This window comes from Dama dama, chromosome 23, assembly GCF_033118175.1.
Source record: "Dama dama isolate Ldn47 chromosome 23, ASM3311817v1, whole genome shotgun sequence".
Lineage (NCBI taxonomy): Eukaryota > Metazoa > Chordata > Mammalia > Artiodactyla > Cervidae > Dama > Dama dama.
Genome location: NC_083703.1, coordinates 36,664,455 through 36,690,094, shown reverse-complemented (window position 1 = coordinate 36,690,094; position 25,640 = coordinate 36,664,455). Strand labels below are relative to the sequence as shown.

The window sequence follows — 25,640 nt, the reverse complement described above, 5'->3', positions numbered from 1 at the left end:
ATCTTGGAGTTTTTCTTCCCTGACTTCTAGAACACTGCTGCTCTTTAACGTCTCCACTCTTCTCTTCTTGCTCCTTGAATATCAATAGAGTTTAGTCTCTTACTGTGTTGTTTTTCTTTTTTCTTCCCCCCAACATGTTCTCATTTGCTGGGTGGCAGGCAATTCTTATGACTACTTTGTCTACATAAGTGACTCCCAAATCTTTATTTCTAACTCACACACGTCTGCTTCCTTATCTAAGTAGTTGGTATCCAGAAGTTAATGTGTACCAAATGCCTCCCTTTCCCCTAATTTGTAGGTTCTCAGCGATAACACTATCCTCCCAACTACTCCATGTTCTTTAACATTCTTGCCCTTCTACCCCTGCCCATCCATCAGCAACTCTTGGATTCTTCCAGATTTTACTTGTATATGTCCTTCCTCTTGCTACTGTCACTGCCATGAGACTCGGATCATGGATCTTGAAATAACCTCTGATAATTGCTGTGCTTCCTTCTACCCAGTCTCTGCATTTACCAGTGACATCATTATACCGGGTGGTGGTCTCTCATGGCTTAAAATTTTCTAGTGGTTTATCCAAAGGATCAAAGTTCATACTTCCCAATAAGACAACAGCAAGTCCTTGACAGTCTGATTGCAGTCTGTCATAACTAGCTTGATCTCCAGTATTTTACTCTTACATTTGCTATATAATTCATCTGCTAAAAACTTGTACTTCTTTTTAGATCATGTTATGCTCTTTCATGGTTTGATCCTTTGCTGAAAAGGATGTATTCTTTCCTCCATTCCCATTCTGTTGAACTCAGTACTCTTTTTTTTTTCAGAGCCAGCTATGGTGTCCTTCTGTTCTCATTGTCAGTTAACCTCTCAAACACTTTTCTTTTGATCTGTTAATTGCACTTACCACTTTATTATTTTAGTTCCTCCAATTAGACGGTCCTATGTAGAGTTAGTCATTATGATTTATTGCTTTTTGTACTTTTTTCACTCCCTGCTCTCCTTCAAAGCTTCAAGCACCATTCCTGAGAAACTTAACATAATAAAAAGTAAACTGTATACCTAGTTTGGTGCTAAATGTTTTGTATACCTCTTATTCTTTAAAACAACGTTGTGAGGAAAAGAATTGTCTGTTAGATATGAAAAGCCTGAACATTCCTAAAGTCTAAACGTACGGTGTAAGATGTGGTTTCTCTAAAATCCATGTTCCTTCCATAAAACTGTATGTCATGAAAGAGATCACAAATCAATTCATGTTTAAATTCTACAGAGTGTCTTTGCTGATCACAAACTTAACGTGAGACTTTTACATATAATTTTAAGCTTCTAGGAAGCAACCTGATTACCTTGAAATTGCCTGTGTGTATAAGGAAAATAGTACTAACTTCCAAGTATTTCCCCTTGCATGTGAATTGAAACAGTATTATTCCCTTAAATAAATTGTGTAACAATTTGGATCTTTTCAGATTGTTTTCCAGTTAGTCTAAATTTGTAAAAAGGTCCATTAATTTGAAATATATTTTTTTCCCTCAATGGAGACATCTGTGTTACTTCAGTTAAGCTTCCTGTTGATTCTTCTCATCAGCATAGTGATTTCCTTGTTTGGATTTTCCTTAACAAATAATTAAGAGGTTGGTGGTTCATACAGATGGGTCTTGGTCTTAAGTGCTGATAGTGTAGCTAAGCTGTATTTTAAGGTTGTCAGCAATAGAATGCTCTAATAAAGAATACAAGAGCAGGATCTCTGTCCTGACCACTTCTATATCCCTAGAATAGCCAGTTGGTATTTGTGATATGTGAATAAATAACTGAAAGCATGGTAATGTGCTGTTGAGGGCTGGCGAAGCACCTGCCTTGGTCATGGTTTAAAAATGTATTTGCAGAAGAAGTGTTACATATGTTGTGATCTAATTAAAGAAACCAGAAATAGATTTAGGTCTGTGTAATGCCAGTGTCTCCAGTGTTCTTGCCTGGAGAATCCCAGGGACGGGGGAGCCTGTTGGGTTACCGTCTGTGGGGTCGCACAGAGTCGGACACGACTGAAGCTGCTTAGCAGCCGCGGCAGCAGCAGCAGCAATGCCAGTGTATCTTCCATTAAAAAGAACGTAAGGCAGATCAGTCTGTGCTTGCTTGAGGGATAGAAGTGTGGAGAAGCTGTGAAGCTGTTTGGTTTTGCAGAGAATAATAATTCTAGTGTTAGGTAGGGTGAAACAAGGGTGTCAGGTTACCTCCTTACAGGTTTATATCTTTGTTACAGTAACATTTGAACATCTGTTGGCAAGATTACTGTATTGGACAACAAAGTACAGAGAAACTCTGTGCTAAAAAATGATGCAGTTGAATTTTTACAGATTGGTAGCCTGTTGACCATCCTAAACTGGTCCTGACTCCACCCTCCTTTCCAGATTTGTGAAATGACAAAATAGGCAGGAGACATAGGTCCTTGTTTTTTGATTTGGCCAAACAAGTGCCAAAGTCAGAAGAGATTAAAATTTCTTATTTAATAATTTTGAGTTATAGTTTATTCATGTCAATACGTTTGAAAAGTAAATAGTAGCTGCAGAAACAGACCTAATCAGTGGCATTCAGTAATTTCTCAGAAAATTTAGCATGTCTAAAGAGTCAGTCAGTTACATGCTGGTTCTGTAGTCTTTTGGCTCAGCTGATAAGAATCCCCCTGCAATGCAAGAGACCTGGGTTCGATCTCTGGGTTGAGAAGATCCCCTGGAAAAGGGAGAGGCTACCCACTCCCATATTCTGGCCTAGAGAATTCCATGGATTGTATAGTCCATGGGGTCGTGAAGTGTCGGGCATGACTGAGCGACTTTCACTTTCTGTAGTCTTAATCTAATGAGAAAGGGATTAGTCATTCTTAATATGAGGTATAAGTTAGTCACCTAAACTTCCTTTTTGTGTTCGATGATGTTTGTAGACTGGGTGAAATTAAAATGAACTCAAAAACTTTCCAGTGTATATTAATAAGGCAGTAAGCCCACAGAGGAGGTCATAACTGGTTTTAAGTGGCCCACCATTCAGCCCTTCCTTGATTTGCTTTAAACTATTTTTAGGATTACTAAATATTCATGTAAAATTAGACCAGTTGGCCATAGAGGTACTCAGATATTTGAATAACTGGGGACCTTAACAGGGAGAGGGTGGTTAGTCTGATTTAGTTAGTGAGTTTACTAAAATTATGTTAATAAAGATGGCATTTTGAATAGTGGGGCAGAGGGAACACTGGTGGTGAAAAAATATTAGAAAATATTTGTTTATAACTTGAGAGTCAAGGAAGATCTTTTAAATCAGACTCAAAACACATTTGCCTTAAAACGTTCATAAAACTTCTCTATGACAGATACAAGAAACAAAGGTTGAAAAGCAAATACCGAATTAGTAGAGAATATTTGGAACATATTTAAAACACAGTACGTTAAGGATACATTAAGAATTCATCAAAGCAGTGTGAAAAAAACAATCCAGTGTGAAAAAAACAATCCAGTAGAGAAATGAGCAAAGGATATGAACCAGCAATTACAGAAGAGGAATTTTAAATTGCCCGTCTTGCTTTAGACGAGAAATTTAGTAGAGAAATTTACTCAAAATGGGACAAAGGCCTTAACTTAGGAGATAAAAACTATAAAACTCTCAGAAGAAAACAAGGTAAAGTCTTTATGACACTGGATTTGGTGCTGATATCTTGGATATGATAGTGGAGAAGTGAAGTCGCTCAGTCATGTCTGACTCTTTGTGACCCCATGGACTGTAGCCTACCAGGCTCCTCCATCTATGGGATTTTCCAGGCAAGAATACTGGAGTGGGTTGCCATTTCCTTCTCCAGTGACACCGAAAGCACTGGCAACAGAAGAAAAAAAAAATAGGTAAATTGGACTTCATCAAAATTAAAAACTGTGCCTCAAAGGACACTCTAGAGTGAAAAGACCACCCATGGAGTGGGAGGAAACATTTGTTAAGTTACATCTGGTCAGGGGTTAATATCCTGAATATACAGTCATATTACTCAAGGAGAAAGTGAACAGCCCAGTTCAGAAATGGGCAAATGAGTTCAAAAGACATTTTTCCAGAGAACATAATCTAATGGCCAATAAGCACATAAAACGGTGCTCAGCATAATTAGTCAATAGTGAAAGCAAATCAGACCACAGTGAAATATCCCTCTATACACATTGAAACACAGCCACTGTGGATTACAGTTTGGCAGTTCCTCAATGGGTGAAAGATAAAATTACCATAGGATCGTCCAGTGATTCTTGCTTAAATGTAATCAGAAGAATTGAAAGCCACGGAATCAAATGGATATTTATACACCAAGGATCGAGACAGCTCTGTTCACAATAGCTGAATGGTGGAAACAATCCCAGGGTAAATAAAATGTGATATATATATATATATATTTACATGCAGTATTACTCAGCCTTAGAAAGGAGCAAGATTGTGATACACACTGCAGCACGGCTACACACTGCAGCACGCATGAACTTTAAACACCTCATGCTCAGCGACACACAAGGACAGCTACTGTGATCCAGTTCTGTGAGGCAGCCCAGATGGACAGATTCATGAACACAGACTAGAGCTGTGCCTCCTTAGGGTTTGTGGGATGGGGAGCTTTATTTAATTGGGTAGAGTGTTTGTTTGGAAAGATGAGAAAGTTCTGCAGGTGAATTATGATGGCTGTGTGTCAGTGTGATACACTTAATGCTACTGGATTGTAAACCCAGAAATGGTTAAAATGATTAATTGTATGTTGTGTATTTTATCAGCATGAAAGTTCAAGAGAAAGATTACTGATTCAGTATTGGAAATTAAAATGACTTTTTTCACTCTTAAGATTAATGACAGTTGGTAAAAGTGTGTAAGATGATTATTATGGAGGTCACTTAAGTAAAATCTGTTAAGCTTTAAAGTAGGTTTATCCTTTGTATTATCAATGATTTTCCTGATTGAATTAAAAAACCAAGTTGCAAAAGCATAAATGTTATAAAATAGCAATACCATACCTATTTTTATGTACATTTTAAATGCCTAGAAAAGTTATGGACAGACAAGATTTAAAATTATGAATTATAAAGTAAAGGAAGTGACCGGTTATATACCAGGTGTTGTCACCTAGCTATTTCATGGTTTTTTTCACTTGTACACTTTTTCCCCTTATTTCTCCATGTTGTACCCCTCTGTGTAACCACTCCTACACAGTGGAACATGCAGGCTGCCTCATTATCAGTTGTTTGAGCTTTGTTCCTGTGTCCTGTTCAATATTATTGCAGCAACTGTCAGAATATTGTAGGAAATTGTTTAGTAATGTAGTCAGTACCTTTTATTCTTTAAGTGCAGTATCTCTTTAGACCTTTTCGCATATTGAGAAGGAGTTACTTGGCATACTGGAAAAATATGGGTCAGAAAATTTTGACTTTAGTATATGCTGTCTTGAGTATTTTGAAAGGGTATCTATAATTAGAAGAGGTGCGTGGGTACTACTTAAGGCTTGAAAAGTTAGGTTATGATAACATTTCTGTGTGAACGGTCTAGTGTTTGGTAAATTGCTCCCTCTACTGGTAAAAATTGGAAATATAAATGAATCTAAATGATTAATTCATAAAGAGACAAAGTTTTCTCAGAGCTAATATATCCAATTTAAAATCAAAGGGTAACATACTTATTCCATGGTTTATATTAAAGACTTGGTTAGAGAATTACAAATGATTGAAATATCAGTTAGGAAAGTAACTTAGTTCATTTTAAATTTAAAATATGGTAGGACGACATTGCTACATTTCCTTAAAAAAAGACACACAATAAAAATGCTGGAGCTAAAATTAGATACCATTGCTTTGCCAACAACTGAAAAAAATAGGTTTAAAGCAACCTACGAAATTAAGTTGCAAAGGAGAAGTTGCAAAGGTTCTCATTTAAAGAATAGACTAGAGGCTGATGTTACAAAGCAGAAGCTTTTGAAGTGGGTTTGGGATGTAAAACGCTGCACTGGTTTTTTTACTTAAAGTCACTATTTGTATTTTCTAAGATTCAGATTTTTCGAATTAAGTCTAAATAAATTATATTTGTTTCTAAGATTATACAGTATTACTTGGCTTTATGAAAAATAACATAAAGCAAGCTGGTCATTGTCTGCTTTATCAGTTGTTTTGGAGATCTTAGGCTTTTCTCCCCCACTCTAAGGTTTGAACCTAGAGGTTAAGGAAGAGGACCACGTACACATGCACCTGCCCCTTTCTTGCCGAGTCTGGCATCAATCAGGAAGCATGTGGTGTTGCCATTTTGGTGCTGGATCATGTTTTGCTACTAGAGCTACAGAGATAAATACAACAAACTTCTTTTCCTGAAAGAGTTCATTTTCTGATAAAAGGGAGAGATAATAAGCTCCCTAATAGAAGATGCTGAGTAATACCTGTGCTAGGGCATTCTGAATGTAGAGGAGCAACACCCAACCAATAGCTTTCTTCTGTATTTTAGTGATAAGACTACCTTTCAGGGTAGCATTTTATGTTTTCATTATCACATATGATCTCTTGTTCTCAATTATACTTCTAGATTGAGACAAGTAATATTAAAAATGTTAAAGATGTAATGTGTTTTGGGAGGGCATGTGTATAGGTGTGTCTTTTAGGAAGAGTAGGGTGACTGGAGCTGTTTGAAAAAGTGTGAACATACAGCATGCTGGAAAATAGCATGCTGAAGACTACCTGGAAAAAGCATTTTAGCTTTCCTGTCTTTGATCATGCCCTTTCTTCATTATTTCTTCATGTTTGTGCAAAATTTTGTTTTGATTTTGTTTCCTTTTGTTTTAAAGTTAAATATCTTTCTTTTTCATAACCAGCAAGGTGTGCCAGATTCACCCATAGAACTCTTGTAAGTTTACCATATATACTCTTGGACTCCCCCTCCCCCATTCTGTTCCTTAGAACTGGGGTGGAGCTCTTATATCTTTTTGTTTTTAAACTTCATGAGTAATTCTGCTAAAGTCATTCTCAAAATCAAACCTTTGAAAAAAGAGCATTTCTGGCCTTAAGAAATGTTACATGCTGAAGGTTCCTATAAATATTGAGTGGTGTCAACTGGTTTCCATACTGTTCATCAATAATCTCTTAAAAACTGTGAAAGACATGTATCCATAGGATAAATAAACATTTATTTACATTGTTACATTATCTCTGTGGGAGTAGATATGTATTAGTTTTCTCTTTTGGAGTGTTCTTCTTTTCCTGGAATGAGGAATAACACTGAAGAACTTTCCAGCCCCTGTTAGTTTTTCCAGTCTGGATTTAGCAGCACTGAAACAAATTTGGAAACAACACCTTCTCCAACTCCTGTCCTTGAAGGCAGAAGAAAACCTAAGTAAAAGCAACAAAAGGGTCATTTCAGAGGAGTATAAGTACTGACTTAATTGTTCATAAAGGAAGTAAAAATAGAACTTGTTTCATTCTAAACATCATTAAGATATTTAAACTGTTTATTCCTTAAGCTGAATTTAAGATATGATCTGGAGAAAACTGCTGCTATTGTCTAGAATTGCTTCATGAAATGTAGTAACTTTTCATAAGGAAGATCTTATTTTCTTCAAGTTTCTTTGTACTTGTTTATGATTCCAAACAAATGTTTGAAAGCAAGGCTGAACATGGTAAGCAGTCTGCTAAGACTTACAGACCCTCCTTTAAAATGTGTGCTTGTAAAATGAAAGTATCTGTCTTATAAAAGATGTGGAGACCAAAATGGATCATAAGAGTTCAGCACATACATGAAATGTAGTGAAAGCAGCTCTGAGTCTGTATTTTAGAGAGCTATTGTCCCTAGTTCTTTTGACCTTTACAGCAGTATTGTTAAAAGGCTGGTAAAGGAGGTTTGGTTTTTTCTTTATTTTGCAATAAGCTTGTTATTAATTCTCAGCTTCTTTGAGGCCATGAAGATTAACGAATGTTTAGTTCCTAGAATTGGAATTAAAAATCTGTACTTACTAGGTAGCAATGTGATATTCAAATACAGTGTTCCTGAGACTTTTATCATAGTAGCAGTCTTAATTCGGTTCTATAATGTATGTGAGCTTGAAAAATCTTAAGGAAATGCCAGGATTGTAAGAGTGTATGGATATCTTGAATAATCTAGTCTAAACATCATTACCTTCTGTTTTTAATTCTTTGCTTCATTAAAGTGACTGTATTAATAAAATTTGATGATATAAAAATACTAGTTTGTGTTCCTTTTCCTGTTGGTAGACATGGTTTGTTTCTAGTTTTGTGCTCAATTTTTTTTTTTATAAAAGCACAATACCATTTCAAGAATTATTGAGTATTTTCTCCTAATTTACATATATTAGAGTTTCTCTAAGGGTGTATACCTAAGGTGAATTAACTGGGTTATGAAGTGCATGTACCTCCAGTTTTTCTAGAGAATGCCAAATTATCTTCCAGTGTAGTTATATGAGTTTAGCTTCCACCTGAGATGCTGTTTCTATTACTCTTTATCAGTATTTGGTATTTTTAGACTTTTGGACATTTTTCTCAATATGAATGTAAAAGAATATTCTGTTGCTTTTTAATACATATTTTCCTGATTATCAGTGAAGTTGAGGATCTTTTGTTTTTTAAGCCATTCAGGTTTTTCTGTGAATTGTCTTTTCGTGTCTTTCATTTCTTCTTCTATTGTTTGTGTTTCTTTAATTTGTAGAAATTCCTTAAAGTATTTTGGTTACCAGTCCTTTGGGTGTAATTATTTTGCTCTTTTGTCATTTTCTGCATCCTCACATCAGAGTTATTTTTCTGTATTTTCCTCTGCTATTTCTTAAGACTTAAATGTATATACAAAAGTTAAATCTGCCTTAAATTGGTTTTGTTTTAAGTTTTTATGTCTGACATGCGTGTCACTAGCTATATTCTTTTTCTTAAAGAGTTTTGTAGCTTTTACTAACCCCTACCTCTTCAAATGCTACCAAGAATGCTGTTGGGATTTTAATTTCAGTTACCTTAAATCTATGTAAATAGTTTGCAATGACAGCTTTCAAATTATGATAATTTTTCATAAATATACATTTTTTTGTGTACATTGAAACACAGGTTGGGATTTTGTGGGAGGTTTTTTGTTTTGGTTTTTTTTTTTGGCTATTAAGGAATCTTTTTTAGTGCTGATAACCTTTAAATGATACAAATAGAGATAGTTCATTGCCTTATATATTTAATTCCAGAAGAGGAGTATGTAATTCCAAAACTCAGTTGTTAGGTATAAAAGTTCAGAGTAGGTGTCTCCTCTTATTTATCACATCCATAGTCCGTTCTGGGGTTGCTCACCATCACTCCTATTCTGATTTTCATATTTAAGCAGACCGTTTTTTGTGGTGATGAACATTTTCACCTTTATGGTGCATATAAATTAATTCTTGGAGAATTGTATTGTCCCTTTATATCTTAATGGAAGCTTATTTGGAAATGTAGTCAATACAGGACAGTACCGTGGAGGTATTGAGAGTTCGGTTCCAGACTACAACAGTGAAGCAGGTATCACAATAAAACAAGTCAAATGAATATTTTGACTTCCCAGTGTATATAAAAGTTACGTTTGCATTATACTGTAGTCTGTTAAGTGTGCAATAATAGCATTATGACTAAAATCTGTGATAACCTCTAGAGGGGTGGGATGGGGGTGGGTGGGAGGGAAGCTCAAGAAGGAGGGGATATATGTATATAGTATATCTATGGTTGATTCACAGTGGTGTACAGCAGAAACAACACTATTGTAAAGCAATTATATTCCAGTTTTTAAAAATACGTACCTTAGTTTAAAAAGAATGCTGTTGGGAAAATGTTGTAGGTAGACTTGCAATACAGAATTGCTGTAGAAACCTTCGATTATTTGAGGGGGATGAAAAAGGCAGTAACTGCAAAATGCAATAAAACAAGGTGTGCTTGTACATGTTTTTGAGACAGCATTACTAATAAGCATAGTGGTGCTTTGAACCACAGATACAGGTATGGTATGGTATGGTAGCGTCACTGCCTTCCCTGGTGACTTCAGGCAAGTTACATAGTCTTTTTTGTACAGTTTTGTCATCTGTGAAATCAGAGTGTGAAGTATCTACCTCATATCTAGTCAGCCAACTATTTGCTGAGCCCACTCTGTGCTACCTTGGGAATGAGATTACTTGAGTTAGGTGCCTGGCACATACATGGATCCTGCTTGTTTGATGTTGGTTCCAATTTCCAGTATTCAAGTCATGTTTTTCAGCCTTACTGTCTCCTTTGTCTTTAGAAACTACATCAGGAGACAAGTCTGTATCACACTCTTGCACAACTCCTTCCACATCTTCAGCCTCTGGACTGAACCCCACGTCTGCACCTCCAGCATCCGCTTCAGCAATTCCTGTCTCTCCTGTTCCACAGTCACCAATACCTCCATTACTTCAGGACCCAAATCTGCTTAGACAGTTGCTTCCTGCTTTGCAAGCCACGCTGCAACTTAATAATTCTAATGTGGACATATCCAAAATAAATGAAGGTAAATTTTCATGGTAACAGTTTCTCAGAAGTTCATTTGCAGTGTGCAGAATTACATAATTAGTAAAATCCCCTGTATAGGAATATGCTTTGTTTCATTTTGAAATTTACATTTGAACTGCATGCTTCAAAAGATATGATTGAATTACCAATGCTTTAATTTTCTGTGTATTCTCCAAGACTTCTTTGTGCACCTGGTAGTTACCAGAGATAATTGTTCTGTTAACTTAATGTTTTTGGTGAAAAAAAAAATTTTTTTTTTTTTTTTTTTCCAAATGAAAACAGAAAAAAAGAGTATTTACTAAAATTGATAGAAAACACTTAGTCTCCAACATATTTCAAAAAGCCTCCTGTATATTGGTAAATAATTACTTGAAGTATTTTAAATATGCTATTTACTAGGACTAAGCTAAGTGTAGGAATTCAGGTAGTTCTTGAACTACTTAAATATCAATGAGAAGGGAAGTAATGGATCATGGGGATCATGTTATGCTGTTTTTCCTAGTTAAATTGCATTGTTAATTCCAATTTTGCTTTTCAGTGTACTACTAAAGTATTTAGACAGCCACCTCAAAGAAGTCTGAGTAAAAATGGATATAGTTTGTAAACCATTCAGATTGAAGTATTAAATCTTACGAACATCGCAACATTTTGTTTGCATACATTCTCATATATTTAACAGTACTGTTAAGTGGTTAAGTTCTTCCTGTATCATAAAAATGGAGCTATCTCAGGCTAGTTGGTCATTAATCTTCCAGTCTTATTCTTCTCAACATTTCTGTATTCTCTTGTTTGATAGGTAAAGATTTTACTAGGCAAAGTAGGACTTTTAAACAGTTTGAAGAAACCATAGCCTAAGAAAATGTTGATAATAAAATATCTTACGCTCCAAAAATAGTATTTCAAAGTACCCAGCTTTTTAACATCCATTTTTGAAAGATTTTTGAGGGTAGGTGTTGACGTAGGATTTGAGTGCTCAGCTTATCTAGTAAAGCAGTTGCATGAAACAGCTATTTATCCCGTTAATTACAAGTAACGTACGAAGCACCTTGCCTATGTATGGTTAGGTTTCTGGTGTAGTCAGAAGTTCCAGTGAATACTCTGCTGATTTAAACGCCTTTAAGAAGTTTTCTTTTAACTGAACACCTAAATTTTACTGGAAAGGAAACTCTACTGTTTTATTGTATAAGCCAATTCATTTTCTTTGCTTCTGCCTCAGATCATTCTCCATGTCTTGACCTGTTGTATTACTCCTGTTTTCTAGACTCAATTTGGAAATTCTAGTATGAAACAATTTTTTTCTGGGTTCTTATTTGAATTTTCATTTTTACTAATACTACATATGCTGCTGTGTTTTTATTTGAATTTAAGATGTACTGTGCTTCTAGTTCTTACAGCAGCTGTGACACAAGCCTCATTGCAGTCTATAATTCACAAGTTTCTTACTGCTGGACCATCTGCTTTCAACATAACTTCTCTGATTTCTCAAGCTGCTCAGCTCTCCACACAAGGTATTTATGTACTTTTAGATACCTCTAGAGTTGTGTCTTTAAGGCAGGCAGAGGGGATTAATAACAGATTTCTTTTAATCTTTGAAGAAAAAGTAGCTATGATAATTTTATTTTGATTTTTTAACACTCCTTTATACAAGTAGTATTTTTCTTTACCTTTTTAAATGAAACAGGCTTTTCACATTTATCTTATGCTGTTGCCATCAGATCTGTATTATATATTTAATTCAGCATGTAAGTCCTTAATGAGGTATCCTGCTCCAAAGCTAAAACAAACTATGATATGCTCTCAATCTTTGTGAAACATTGAATCTGTTTTCAGAGTTGAACTTTGGTTCCAGTTGGTGTTATATGATTTTTGATCAGAGGATGTGGAAATGCTTTAGTCCTGCCTTGAGTTAGCCAGCCCTCTTCTCCGTGCAGGTGTCTAGTGGAGATGACACCAAGGAGCAGACAGGAAATAAAAGAGTCACTTGATTTATTATCCCTGAGTCCCAGTGCAGAAAGCTGCTCAAGTGAGCAGGACTGCTGATCAACCAGTGCAGTGAAAAGACTCTTAAGAGACCCCTTGGGTAACCTCATGGGGTGGGAATCTGAGGGGGACTAGAAGTAAGGCTAAAGATCAGGATGCTTTCCTGGCGAGACTGTTCAGACTTAGAATGGGTGCTGCATTGGGTGGCTAGTCTCTGACAGGTCATGTGGTCATTGTGGCCCCAGTGGGTAGAGATGCTGACTTTTTCAGATAGGTGTTCTCTTTGAGGTTATGGGGCATGTGCAGAGTTGTAAAGATCTGCCCCACGTTAATTACAGAAGTTTCTGGTTTATTTTACTCTTTGCAGCCCAACCATCCAATCAGTCTCCAATGTCTTTAACGTCTGACGCATCATCCCCACGATCATATGTGTCTCCAAGGATAAGCACACCCCAGACAAACACAGTCCCCATCAAACCTTTGATCAGTACTCCTCCTGTTTCATCACAGCCAAAGGTAAGTTCTGACAAAACGTGGTCCACTGGAGAAGGGAATGGCAAACCACTTCAGTATTCTTGCCTTGAGAACCCCATAAACAGTATGAGAAGGCAAAAAGATAATGACACTGAAAAATGAACTCCCCAGATTGGTAGGTGCCCAATATACTATTGGAGAAGAGTAGAGAAGTAGCTCCAGAAAGAATGAAGAGATGGAGCTAAAACAAAAACAACGCCCAGTTGTGGATGTGACTGGTGATGGAAGTAAAGTCTGATGCTTTTGTAAAGAACAATATTGCATAGGAACCTGGAATGTTAGGTCCATGAATCAGCGTACGTTGGAAATGGTCAAACAGGAGATGGCAAGACTGAATATCAACATTTTAGGAAATCGGTGAACTAAAATGGACTGGAATGGACGAATTTAATTCAGATGACCAGTATATCTACTGTTGTGGGCAAGAATCCCTTAGAAGAAATGGAGTAGCCCTGATAGTCAACAGGAGTCCAAAATACAGTACTTGGGTGCAATCTCATAAATGACAGAATGATTTCTGCTCGTGTCCGAGGCGAACCATTCAGTATCACAGTAATTCATGTCTGTGCCCAACCACTAATGCCAAAGAAGCTGAAGTTGAATGGTTCTGTGAGGATCTACAAAACCTTCTAGAACTGACACCAAAATGATGTCCTTTTAGGGGACTGGAATGCAAAAGTAGGAAGTCAAGAGCTATCTGGATTAACAGGCAAGTTTGACTTGAGAGTGCAAAATGAAGCAGGGCAAAGGCTGACAGAGTTTTGCCAAGAGAACACACTGGTGTTAGTAAACACTCTCCTCCAACAACACAAGAGATGACTCTACACATGGATATCCCCAGATAGTCAATACTGAAATCAGATTGATTATATTCTTTGCAGCGGAAGATAGAGAAGCTCTATACAGTCAGCAAAGACAAGACTGGGAACTGATTGTGGCTCAGATCATGAATTCCTTATTGCCAAATTCACAATTAAATTGAAGACAGTAGGGAAAACCACTGGACCATTCAGATATGACCTAAATCAAATCCCTTAGGATTATACAGTGGAAGTGACAAATAGATTCAAGGGATTGAATCTGATAGAGTGCCTAAGAGCAATGGGCAGAGGTTCGTGACATTGTACAGAAGTTGGTGATCAAAACATCCCCAAGAAAAAAGAAATGCAAAAAGGCAAAATGGTTCTCTGAGGACTTCTTATGAATAGCTGAGAAAAGAAGAGAAGTGACAGGCAAAGGAGAAAAAGGAAAGCTATATCCTTCTGAATACAGACTTCCAGAGAATAGCAAGAAGAGATAAGAAAGCCTTCCTCATTGATCAATGCAAAGAAATGGAAGGAAACAATAGAATGGTAAAGAGTAGAGAGCTCTTCAAAAAAATAGAGATACCAAGGGAACATTTTATGCAAAGATGGCACAATATATGCCAGCAAATTTGGAAAACTCGGCAGTGGCCGCAGGACTGGGAAAAGTCAATTTCCATTCCAATTCCAAAGAAAGGCAATAACCAAAGAATGTTCAAACTACCACACAGGTGTACTCATCTCACACGCTAGCGAAGCAATACTCAAAATTCTCCAAACTAGCCTTCAACAATTGGTGAACTGAAAACTTCCAGATGTTCAAGCTGGATTTAGAAAAGGCAGAGGAACCAGAGATCAAATTGCTGACATCCATTGGATCATAGAAAAAACAAGAGAATTCCAGAAAAACATCTACTTCTGCTTTCTTGACTATGCCAAAGCCTTTGACTGTGTGGATCACAACTAACTGGAAAAGTCGTCCAAAAGATGGGAATACCAGACCACCTTATGTGCCTCCTGAGAAATCTGTATGTAGGTTCAAGAAGCAACAGTTGGAACCAGACATGAAACAATGGACTGGTTTCACATTGGGAAAGGAGTACGTCAAGTCTGTATGTTGTCAACCTGCTTGTTTAACTTATAAGAGTACATTTCACAGAGTACATCATGTGAAATGCTGGACTGGATGAAGCACAAGCTGGAATCAAGATTGCCAGAAGAAATATCAATAACCTCAGATAGGCAGATGACACCACCCTTATGGAAGAAAGTGACGAGGAACTAAAGAGCCTCTGGATGAAAGTAAGAGAGGAGAGTGGATAAGCTGGCTTAAAACTCAACATTGAAAATACTAAGATCATGGCATCCAGTCCTGTCACTTCATGACAAAAAGATGGGGAAACAATGGAAACAGTGGCTGACTTTGTTTTCTTGGGCTCCAAAATCACTGCAGATGGTGACTGCAGCCATGAAATAAAAAGACGCTTGCTCCTTGGAAGAAAAGCTGTGACCAACCTAGACAGCATATTAAAAAGCAGAGATTTTACTTTGCTGACAAAAGTCTATCTAGTCAAAGGTGTGGTTTTTCCAGTAGTCATGTATGGATGTGAGAGTTGAACTATAAAGAAAGCTGAGCGTTGAAGAATTGATGCTTTTGAACTTGGTGCTGGAGAAGACTCCTGAGTCCTTTGGACAGCAAGGAGATCTAACCAGTCAATCCTAAAGGAAATCAGTCCAGAATACTCATTGGAAGGACTGATGCTGAAGCTCCAGTACTTTGGCCACCTGATGGGAAGAACTGACTCCTTGGAAAAGACCCTGATGCTGGGAAAGATTGAAGGCAGGAGAATGGGTCACCAGAGGATGAGATGGTTGGATGGCATCAGTGACTCGATGGACATGAGTTTGAACAATCTCCTGGAGTTGGTGATGGACAGGGAAGCTTGGCGTGGGGTCGCAGAGTCCACTGAACTGACTGAAAGGTACATCGCCTCTGAGGGAAATTGGGAAAGAACACACTTTTGGTTAAAACAAGTTTCATAGTGTTCTAGACTGTATATGAAGGAAGAGCCCTTTATTGGGAGTGAGATGGTGGTGGGATGCCTGGCAGGTGAGTGAGAATAGATGCAGGTTAATCTCAGCTAATGGAAGGCTTGGAGGGGGGAGTTGCACCAGTGCCCCTCCTCTGCACTGATGCTCTTCTGTCTTCATTGACTTCATGGATAAAGAAGATTTACTAATAGAGTGTTATTTTTGTAGAGGTTTTTTTTTTTTTTCCATTTTTTTTTTTATTAGTTGGAGGCTAATTACTTTACAATATTGTAGTGGGTTTTGTCATACATTGACATGAATCAGCCATGGATTCACATGTTTTTAGACTCCAAGGTGTAAGAGAACATGTTTTCCAGTGATTTCCCCATATGTTTTTTATAGAAATGAGTCAGTTTCTGTGGCAAGAGCTTTGTATCTAATTTTCACATCAGCTACTCTTTGCTTCATTTGATAGAAAATTAACTCTTTCGTTAAGTCTGATTTTTATGGTTGAGTCATTTTTAGACCCAGGTGTCTCTGAATATAGAACCCATTTTATGAAGTTATATTGCTTGTTTGTCCAAGTAAAACCTTACATTGTTGGCTCCTCATAGCAGTTAGACTGTTGACTAGTCTCTGTCCTTACTGGGCTGTGAACAGGATCTTGTGATGCTGCTGTCGGGTTTTATGCTGCATTCTTTGATTCTTGCTCACAAATTCATAAGCAGTTCCAGTCATCCTCATTCTGTGCTTTCGTAGAATACCACCAGTAGAACTTTAGCTATTTGGAAGTTGAAATGTATGAGTTTTAACTTTTTTTGAACTCTTACTGGTAACTCTTTGGGGAAATTGTTTTTAAAAGCTGTAAAACAGTGGGCTGTTAAGACACTTTCATGGCAAAGAATGTCTTATTTAAATAAAATCATAAGCAGAAGCCTAAAAATAAAAATGTATTAAAACATGACTTGAAATGGATGGTAGGCCAACTCTTAGGTCTTTCTGTTGGCTCATTCCTTCCCTACTTGAGTCATGTTTTTGTGTGTGTTGTAGATTGCTGTTTTAAAATTTTGAGTTACAGTTGTTAGTTTTCTGTGTAGTTCCTTATTGTTTACTTGTGTTTTGATGAGAGAAGAATTAAAATGTGAGTTTTAGCACAAGAGACCTGTTCTTAGAGCTTATAACTTACCTTGTGGTATTCTAAGAGCACAGTGAAATATGGCTGCACATGGCATGAGTGGTTGTGTTGGGTTTACAGTTGATCGTAACATTGTCACTTCAGATCCTGTAAGCAAGATGGCTTGTAGTTGCTTGCATTATAAACCTTTCAAATTGTCTTTAAAAGTAAGTGGACACTTGATCTTATATAAAAGAACATGCTTTTGTACATATTTTGGACTTACATTGAAAACTGCTTGTTTTCTGTCACACGTGTGTATGTGGAAATATATGTGTCCATAGTGGCAACCATGGACCTATTGATCTGCCTCTGTAAGGTACCATCTCTTTGAAGCCCACTCCAGCTAAACTGCATATGGGCCATAGCTCATTCTCTGATAGACAAGTCAATACATTCTCTTCTTTTGTGATTGAATTTTAAGCAGCTGTATTTGGATGATGTGGTGTAATATATTTATTTTTATTGATACAGAAGTAATAGTAAATCAGGAAATTGGAAAGAAAATGGGGCTTAAAATCAGGAGAACTAGTTTCTTAAGCTGGTTGGCTTAAGTAATTGTTTGGCCCTGGGCCATTTTATGAAGAAATTGGATCTAAGCCTCAAAAAACTTTCTTCTAACCACATGACCTTTGGGAACTCATTCGATTCCTCCTCTTTAAATCTCTGTATTTTATATTGTTCAAGATTACTAACTAGACTTGGAGGGATCTGAGGATTTGGGCCCTAAATGACAATAGTCTACATAATTAAGTGTGGCTGTATCCCTAATACTAATCTTATTGTGAACATTTACGACAATTCTTACCTTTAAAAAAAATCACTGAACAGAAATAATTGGGAAGTTTTCACTGGCAGAACTTTTGCTCTTATCTGGTTTTCACTGCTGTTTGTCTGTGTGGTAGAAGCCTGTCTCACCAGATTTTGACATTCCAGGTTAGTACTCCAGTAGTTAAGCAAGGACCAGTTTCACAGTCGGCCACACAGCAGCCTGTAACTGCTGACAAGCAGCAACAAGGTCATGAACCTGTCTCTCCTCGAAGTCTTCAGCGCTCAAAGTAAGTTGATGTTGTGTGTTGAGACAACACTTTTTTCCTTATATTACCATATTACTTGGATATTATATATGTATAGTAGAACCTGATCTTGGAAGAATCCATGGATAGCCTAACATAGTTTTGTGTATTATAAAATTTACAAAGGCAAATCTTACTAGATTGTCTCTAGTAGTGAATCCTGAATTATTTTGAAGAAAAGTGGCTCTCTATTTAGAGTTTTGCTTGATGGAATACAATGGGAGTAACTATATATATGACACTTCACTTGTAGAGGCACATGATTTTATACTACTTCATTCATTGGAAATGATAACTTCCCAATAGCAGTTTTAGATTTGAGTTTATTGATAAAGCCAAAAACCTCACATCTGAAACTTGGGTCAGTATTTTCCAGCTGATGTGTGTCAGGCCTTCCCAATAGCCTCAATTCTGATCCTTTAGTCTTTAGTGGCTGCAATATAATTTTAAATATCCTCAGTGATGAGAACTTTTCATCTTTTGGGAAATTTCATTTTTGGAAATAACTGAAATTCATTCAGAGCAAAGTCTGGTGCGAGGCAGCTAGGAAGTCAGCTTGGGGTATTACATTCTTGATTCTCACCACCACATCCCTAAATCCTGGCCCAAACCATACAGGTGAAAAGAAGATAAGCAGCCTCAGAGTGTTCCCCATTTTTGGTCTTATTTTGCCACTGAACTCATTCATTGAGAGGCAGTTACACTGTCTGTTTTGCTTCACATTATTTCACTCTCTGATTACTCACTTTACTCTGATTTTAAACAGTCAAACCTCTGTACTTTTCACCCTCCATGTCTTCATGTATTTAAGATATATTGATGTGCCTTATATCTACAACTGTTCGAATGTGACCATTGCTTAGTCACATCCTTATGTGTGTTTGTAGTATACAAAATCACAGGTTCCACTGTCAAGTTTGGGTGAGTACAGATATTTTAAATTAAGCCCTGACATTACTGTTCAGAGGGCTCTTATAACCTCCAGACGTGTATTAGGAATATGATATAAGTATTCTTTGGATTTTAAATTATACTTATTTAATATTAAAATAATAAGTTATTCTTAGAAATTTGGGTATCTTTAAGTTAATGAAAGGTATTGACAGGCAATGTTTAGGATACCTAGAAACCAGTTTTAACCATGCCCCACGTTCGGTTATCTTTTCTCGTAGTAGCCAGAGAAGTCCGTCACCTGGTCCAAATCACACGTCTAGTAGTAATGCATCAAATACAGCAGTTGTACCACAGAACTCCTCTGCCCGACCTCCGTGTTCACTAACACCGACGCTCGCAGCACACTTCAATGAAAATCTCATCAAGCACGTTCAAGGATGGCCTGCAGATCATGCGGAGAAGCAGGTATATCACACAGTCACAGCAGCTGTTCTGCCTGTGATTTGCTGGCAGCTCAATTCCACTGTGAGAAAATCTAACCCGGACCCTGCGGATTCGAGCAGTCTTTAAAACAACTAATTTCTCATTAGATTGTGTGTGGTCACTTTGTAAAATATTTGATATGTACTTACAGGATACTTGTGAGATAACTTTGTGGTTTTACCTATTTTAATTATCATTGTAGCTCCCATTATCAAGCGCTCAGCGTTTAGGTCTGTGCTAAGTGCTTTATGTTTATTTTTTCCATTTTCTAAAACTACTGACCAGTGCAGATCATGAGTTTTTTCATTTTACTAAAAGAGGCCCTTAAGACCAAATAATCTGTACCAAGGTCACTCAGTTACTAAGAGTGATACAACTCAAAGCCAGCATGCTTTTCCTACTCAGCCGGCCACTCTGATCCTTTTAGTACAGTTGACCCTTGAACAACTTGGGTAGGGGGGCTGAGTCTCCACACAGTCAAAAATCCAAGTATGGTTTATAGTCAGCCCTCCATATCCACAGTCCCTCACCCCCAGATCAGCCAACCGTGGATCGTGTAGGACAGCAGTGTTTATTATTGGAAAAAATCCATGTGTAAGTGGGCCTGCCTGCACAGTGCAAAACCTCTGTTGTTCAAGGTTCAACTAACTACTGAGAGTACTAGTAGGGATGAAGGACCAACCCTAGCACTTTCCAGTTATTGCCACTGGCTATGTTTCATTTTATCAAATGACTGACCATCTAAAATGTTCTGTAAGTTTATGGTCATGCATTGTATATCTCTCGATACGGGGATACAGTAAGGCCCTTTTATCAGTGTTATACCTGAATTTCACTTTGGCTGATCCAGCATTTTTTATTAACCACAAATCATGAATCCTTCTATATTAGTGCTGTACTACCATGAGACTGAAAATACTGTCTTCTCAAGAAGCCTGAGGGGGGAATTCTTAAAGGAAATACATTTTACCATTAGAGATGGTTTAAAAAAAAATCATTCCCCGCCCCCTCCCCTCAGATTCATGAGCATTTTTGTGAATTTAGAAGACTTATTCTATAATCTTGATAGAAAGTTACACTCTTTATTTTTGTATGTGAATGTGGCTTACATTTCATGAGATTTTCATTTCTTTTATAGGCATCAAGATTGCGAGAAGAAGCCCATAACATGGGAAGCGTTCATATGTCAGAAATTTGTACTGAATTAAAAAATTTAAGATCTTTAGTCCGAGTATGTGAAATTCAAGCAACTTTGCGAGAGCAAAGGTAAGCTTTTCACTGAAGTAAATTTTAATTTAAAATTCTGTTTGATATATCACATTCCATAATACTGTGAACTGTTTCATAGTTTAGTAATGTTCCTGGTGAACAGTAATGGCATCTAGATTTTTTTTCTCTTAACCCGTGGTATAAATGCTTTATTATTAAACTTTTTTTCTTGGATAATGACTACATAAGGTACTTGCAGTGTTTTATTTAAAAAGTAAGATATTTACAGCGACCAGTTACCAGGAGTCCCCTCTTTGGTTGAGAGCAGTGCCCTCTTACTGAGGGTAAATATTTCAGTTGACATTCAAACTACTGATTACATTGTCCTTGAAGCATCAATAGATCCCTTGGAAATTACATGAAGTTTAGTTGTCTAGGAAGTTTAATGATATATACGTGCCTTCTTTAGTTGTTTTCACCTTAACTCGGTCTCGTATTTCTTAATGATACAGTGTTTTATCCAGGTGGGATTTCTGCACTGTGTTAGACAGCATAGGTCTTTCCAAGCCTGTTACAGAGCTGAGGCCACACTGAGGCCACACTCAGTGGCTTCACATCCTGTCTGTGTTGAGTCACTGGGTCAGACGTAATCTTGTCGTGAAACCGCAGATACCAAGTCATGGTTTATGGTAAACTTGGGAAAGTGAGTTTTTACCTAACCTTTCAACGACTAAAAAGTCTGGAAACACTTTTGAATATCAGTTGGGGGTTTTTTTTTACTCTAGGATTGCTCCGAAAGTAGTTCTGGCATATGTAAAACCTTACTTTGGCTTGCTCAACAGAACAGTAGCTTGCAGCTACTGAAACACAGTCATGTGTCACAAATCATGTTTGACCATACAGATAATAAGCAGTAATTATCACAGTTCACAGAAGAGGAATAGTGTTACAAAGTTCATAAAAATCTAGTTAGCTGTGGAGTTTGTATTTTTGTATTTTGTTTTAAATATGCATGTCAGCTGGGCTTTGCTCCATTTTTATGAACCTACATTTATATTGAGAATTTTTTTCATAATTATTGAGAAAGGGTTAGAAAACTAGGAAATATTTTAACTTTTGTGATCCCAATACTTTAATATGTCATATTATCAAATGGTTATTTTGTCCTAACTAGACTGAACAGTTTTAAATTACTTCGTCATAGCTAGTAGTTACTCCTTTTCTTTGTAAAGGTCTTTTTGTAGTTAAAAGTTTGTTTTTTCTGTAAAATTTATAATGACCGCATGGGCTCTAATGCCGTCTTTTATTTTTCAGGATACTATTTTTGAGACAACAAATTAAGGAACTCGAAAAGCTAAAAAATCAGAATTCCTTCATGGTGTGAAGATGTGAATAATTGCACATGGTGTTGAGAACAGGAACTGTAAATCTGTTTCCCAGTCTTAACATTTTTGAGCTGCATTTAAGTAGACTTTGGACCGTTAAGCTGGGCAAAGGAAATGACAAGGGGTCGGGGTCTGTGAGATTCAATTCAGGGGAAAGATACAAGATTGATTTGTAAAACCCTTGAAATGTAGATTTCTTGTAGATGTATTCTTCACGTTGTAAATATGTTTTGTAGAGTGAAGCCATGGGAAGCCATGTGTAACAGAGCTTAGACATCCAAAACTAATCAATGCTGAGGTGGCTAAATACCTAGCCTTTTACATGTAAACCTGTCTGCAAAATTAGCTTTTTTAAAGAAAAATTTGGGGGGTTAATTTATCATTCAGAAATCTTGCATTTTCAAAAATTCAGTGCAAGCGCCAGGCGATCTGTGTCTAAGGATGCGATTTTGAACCATATGGGCAGTGTACAAAATATCATGAAACAACTGTTTCCACACTTGCACCTGATCAAGAGCAGTGCTTCTCCATTTGTTTTGCAGAGAAATGTTTTTCATTTCCCGTGTGTTCCATTTCCCTCTGAAATCCTTGATCTGATTTTATCCATTTTTTAAGGCTCCTCTTTTTCTCCTTTCTTAAGGCACTGTTGCTATGGCACTTTTCTATAACCTTTTCATTCCTGTGTACAGTAGCTTAAAATTGCAGTGATTGAGCATAACCCACTTGTTTGTATAAATTATTGAAATCCATTTGCACCCTGTAAGAATGGACTTAAAAGTACTGCTGGGCATGTGTGCTGAAAGTACATTGATTGCTCAAATATGAGGAAATGGCCCAATGAACATGGTTGTGGGAGGGAAGAGGAAACAACTCTAGTCAGATGTGAATTGTATCTGTTGTAATAAACATGTTAAAAGAAACAAAAATTGTTATTTTTCTTTACCTTCGGTCAATGCATATTAGAATTTAAACTACCTGGGGATTCTTTATCAGAACTATTCTTGTTGAACATTTATACTTCATTGAAATAATTCCTTAAGGGAGGTTTTGTTTAAAGCATATTAACAGGAAAATGTGTATAAGACTATTTAATGAAATAAATTCAACAAGAACCGTTAGTCACTTCCCAAGTGGTTGTCTTTTGTTAAAACCCTGGTTCACCTGTCTTGCTATGAGGACATTTCATTTTGAAGGATGTCTGTGTTGTAGCTAACTGTTCAAGTCTGGTGCTGACTGCTGTTCTTAGCCATCACAAAACGCTAAATTTGTGTAATTGGAGCTTCCTGCTGTTACCTGGAGACGGTGGGAAAGCTCAGCTTTGTATATTGTTTCCTAAAGTATATTAAAATAAAAAAAGAAACTATTGCTACTATAAAATTACCTTGGCTTTTTTTTTCTTTGCTAAAATATTGGTCACGTGGCCTTAGCATGATACTGCCAGTATTAAATCAGATCACAAGGGTTTCTTTATGCAGAAAAATCTCCTAATTCAAAATCTTATCCAATTTAGAGACTTTTTTTTCCTGTTGAGGCAGATGCATTCATGTGCTTTCAGAACTGCCAGCACCAAGGGCTTATTTTGTGATGTTAGACATTGTTGCTACATTCTGGGATGCAAAAATTCAAAATGCTCTTGTGCTTTAAGCATATTTAAAGTATAGAAGATAATGCTCAGACTTCTCAATACATTTAAAAAGGTAAACTGTGATAGTATGGTTGATATTTTCTAAATACAAAAATATTCCAGTGTAATTAAGAATTACGATCATACTGGAAACTGACTTTTTTAAAATTGTAACTTGAGGATAAAATGTAAGAAAAGACAAATGTCATAAATTATATCGTCATGAAATGTTAATACCTGTGAGATTGTTAATATTTGCTGGGCTTGATTAGTGCATGTACATGAAACTCGGAAGAGCTCTGTTAAGTTAGAACCCTTACTGATGTAGTCCTGTGTCTTTTCTGGAAAGATGATGGGGTAGGCAGATATTTCCCCATCAGATGGCAGCTTGACTTGTGGTTTAAGTAACTTTGAATTTAATTTGCTAATTGTTTATTGATCTGTATCACCTTATTCTTTGGACTTTTAAAAAGTATTTTTATCCCTAAATTAGGAATTGCTCATATATATATATATATATATATATATATATATATATATACACACAGATATATGTATATATATATATGAGAAGATGGCCTAATTTGAAATTTCCCGGTGAATTTTTAAACAATTAAAAATTTTGTGGAAATATTTTTACAATATTTGATTCACTTATTCTGTAGTGAATTATTTTAAATACTGCACTTTAATACTAATACAGACTCGGTGTCCAGCTACTAACCTTCTTGAGGTAACCAGGGGATATTTATTAAAATAGATGTTATACCCCCCAGAATATTCTTTAGTTGTCCTGTTGGCATGGCTATCTCCTTTTGTGGACACCGCGGTTCAGAGAATTTGAGAAGAGAGATACAAATTGCCCCTAGGAAACCTCAGGATTTTATTTTAAAAGGGACATTAGTAGTGTTACATTCAAATCTTAAAAAGTGATGTAATAAAATATTCTGTGAGGGTGGGTCTGTTAGAAAGTCTTAGCCTTGAAGAGCCAGCCTCCTGTTTTTCCCTTTATTTTCTGCTTAACTAATTTGACTAACCTTTAATTTGATAACTTGGGCTGTACCGCCAGACTTTAAGCACACTGAAAACTCTGTGTCAGCCTTTTTTTAAAGACATTATGCTGCTTTTAATAGCCCAAATGAGTGATTTTTATCTTCCAGATTTTATATATCTGCTTCATAATTGTAAAATCTTGGAAAGGAGGTGCTTAACACTTTGCAAAGAATTAATTGTTAACCCATGTCAGAAGTAATCTGTTCTCTTTAAACACGACCTTTAAGGGATTATTTCAAAGGGGAGGGGGCAGGGGGCGAAGTCATTCACTGCAAACCAGAACTATTGTAGTTCAGGACTTAAAGCTACTGTATTTAGATGTGGGGTTTGAATATACGGATTTCTTTTCAATAACTGTAAATATGGCTATATTCTTGTATTTGTACTGGAGTGTACAAAATGACACTGAAAAGTAATAAATATGTTTTGACTATATTGTGCAGTTATTTCAGAACAGTCTGTTTTGAAAGTCTAAGTGCATAAATTACGCACTTGAGGAAAAATACTTAAAATACCAGGTTACTACAAAATTTTTAATAGCGGTTGTGTTCCAGTCGTGTTTCATATAATTTCTTAATCACATTTTAATGAAAAATTTGGCTTAAAGTTGGGATTCTTTAGATCCTGTTCTGATTTGCTGTACCCTATTCCCTGATTCTGAACTTGGGGAGTGCCCTCAAAATGCAGTCCACCTAGAGAATCCTACTCTTTGGTCGATTTCACCCAGATTATCTCCGGCCCTTGGCTCTTCTTGAGCTCCCAACAAGTGAGTTTAATTCTTGCCTTAACATGGCAAATTTTCTTAAAAGACAGGGTGGGGGAGAGGGGATCTTTCATCCTCCACTCTTCCCATTCTCATAGCTGACAGCATGGTTTC

General features: G+C 36.7%; 1 protein-coding gene across 6 annotated transcripts in view; it reads left to right on the top strand.

Moving 5' to 3' along the window:
• WAC (WW domain containing adaptor with coiled-coil) overlaps window positions 1-23,463 on the top strand; it is a 79,171-nt gene extending 55,708 nt beyond the window's left edge. For all 6 annotated transcript variants that reach the window (XM_061126379.1, XM_061126380.1, XM_061126382.1 and 3 more), the window contains 7 exons: window positions 10,270-10,515; window positions 11,903-12,025; window positions 12,865-13,013; window positions 17,976-18,097; window positions 19,288-19,474; window positions 20,631-20,758; window positions 22,016-23,463. In XM_061126379.1, coding sequence (XP_060982362.1) covers window positions 10,270-10,515; window positions 11,903-12,025; window positions 12,865-13,013; window positions 17,976-18,097; window positions 19,288-19,474; window positions 20,631-20,758; window positions 22,016-22,085 — 1,025 coding nt within the window. In that variant the 3' untranslated portion in view covers window positions 22,086-23,463. The remainder of the gene's footprint in view (window positions 1-10,269; window positions 10,516-11,902; window positions 12,026-12,864; window positions 13,014-17,975; window positions 18,098-19,287; window positions 19,475-20,630; window positions 20,759-22,015) is intronic.
• The last annotated feature ends 2,177 nt before the right edge of the window (window positions 23,464-25,640 follow it).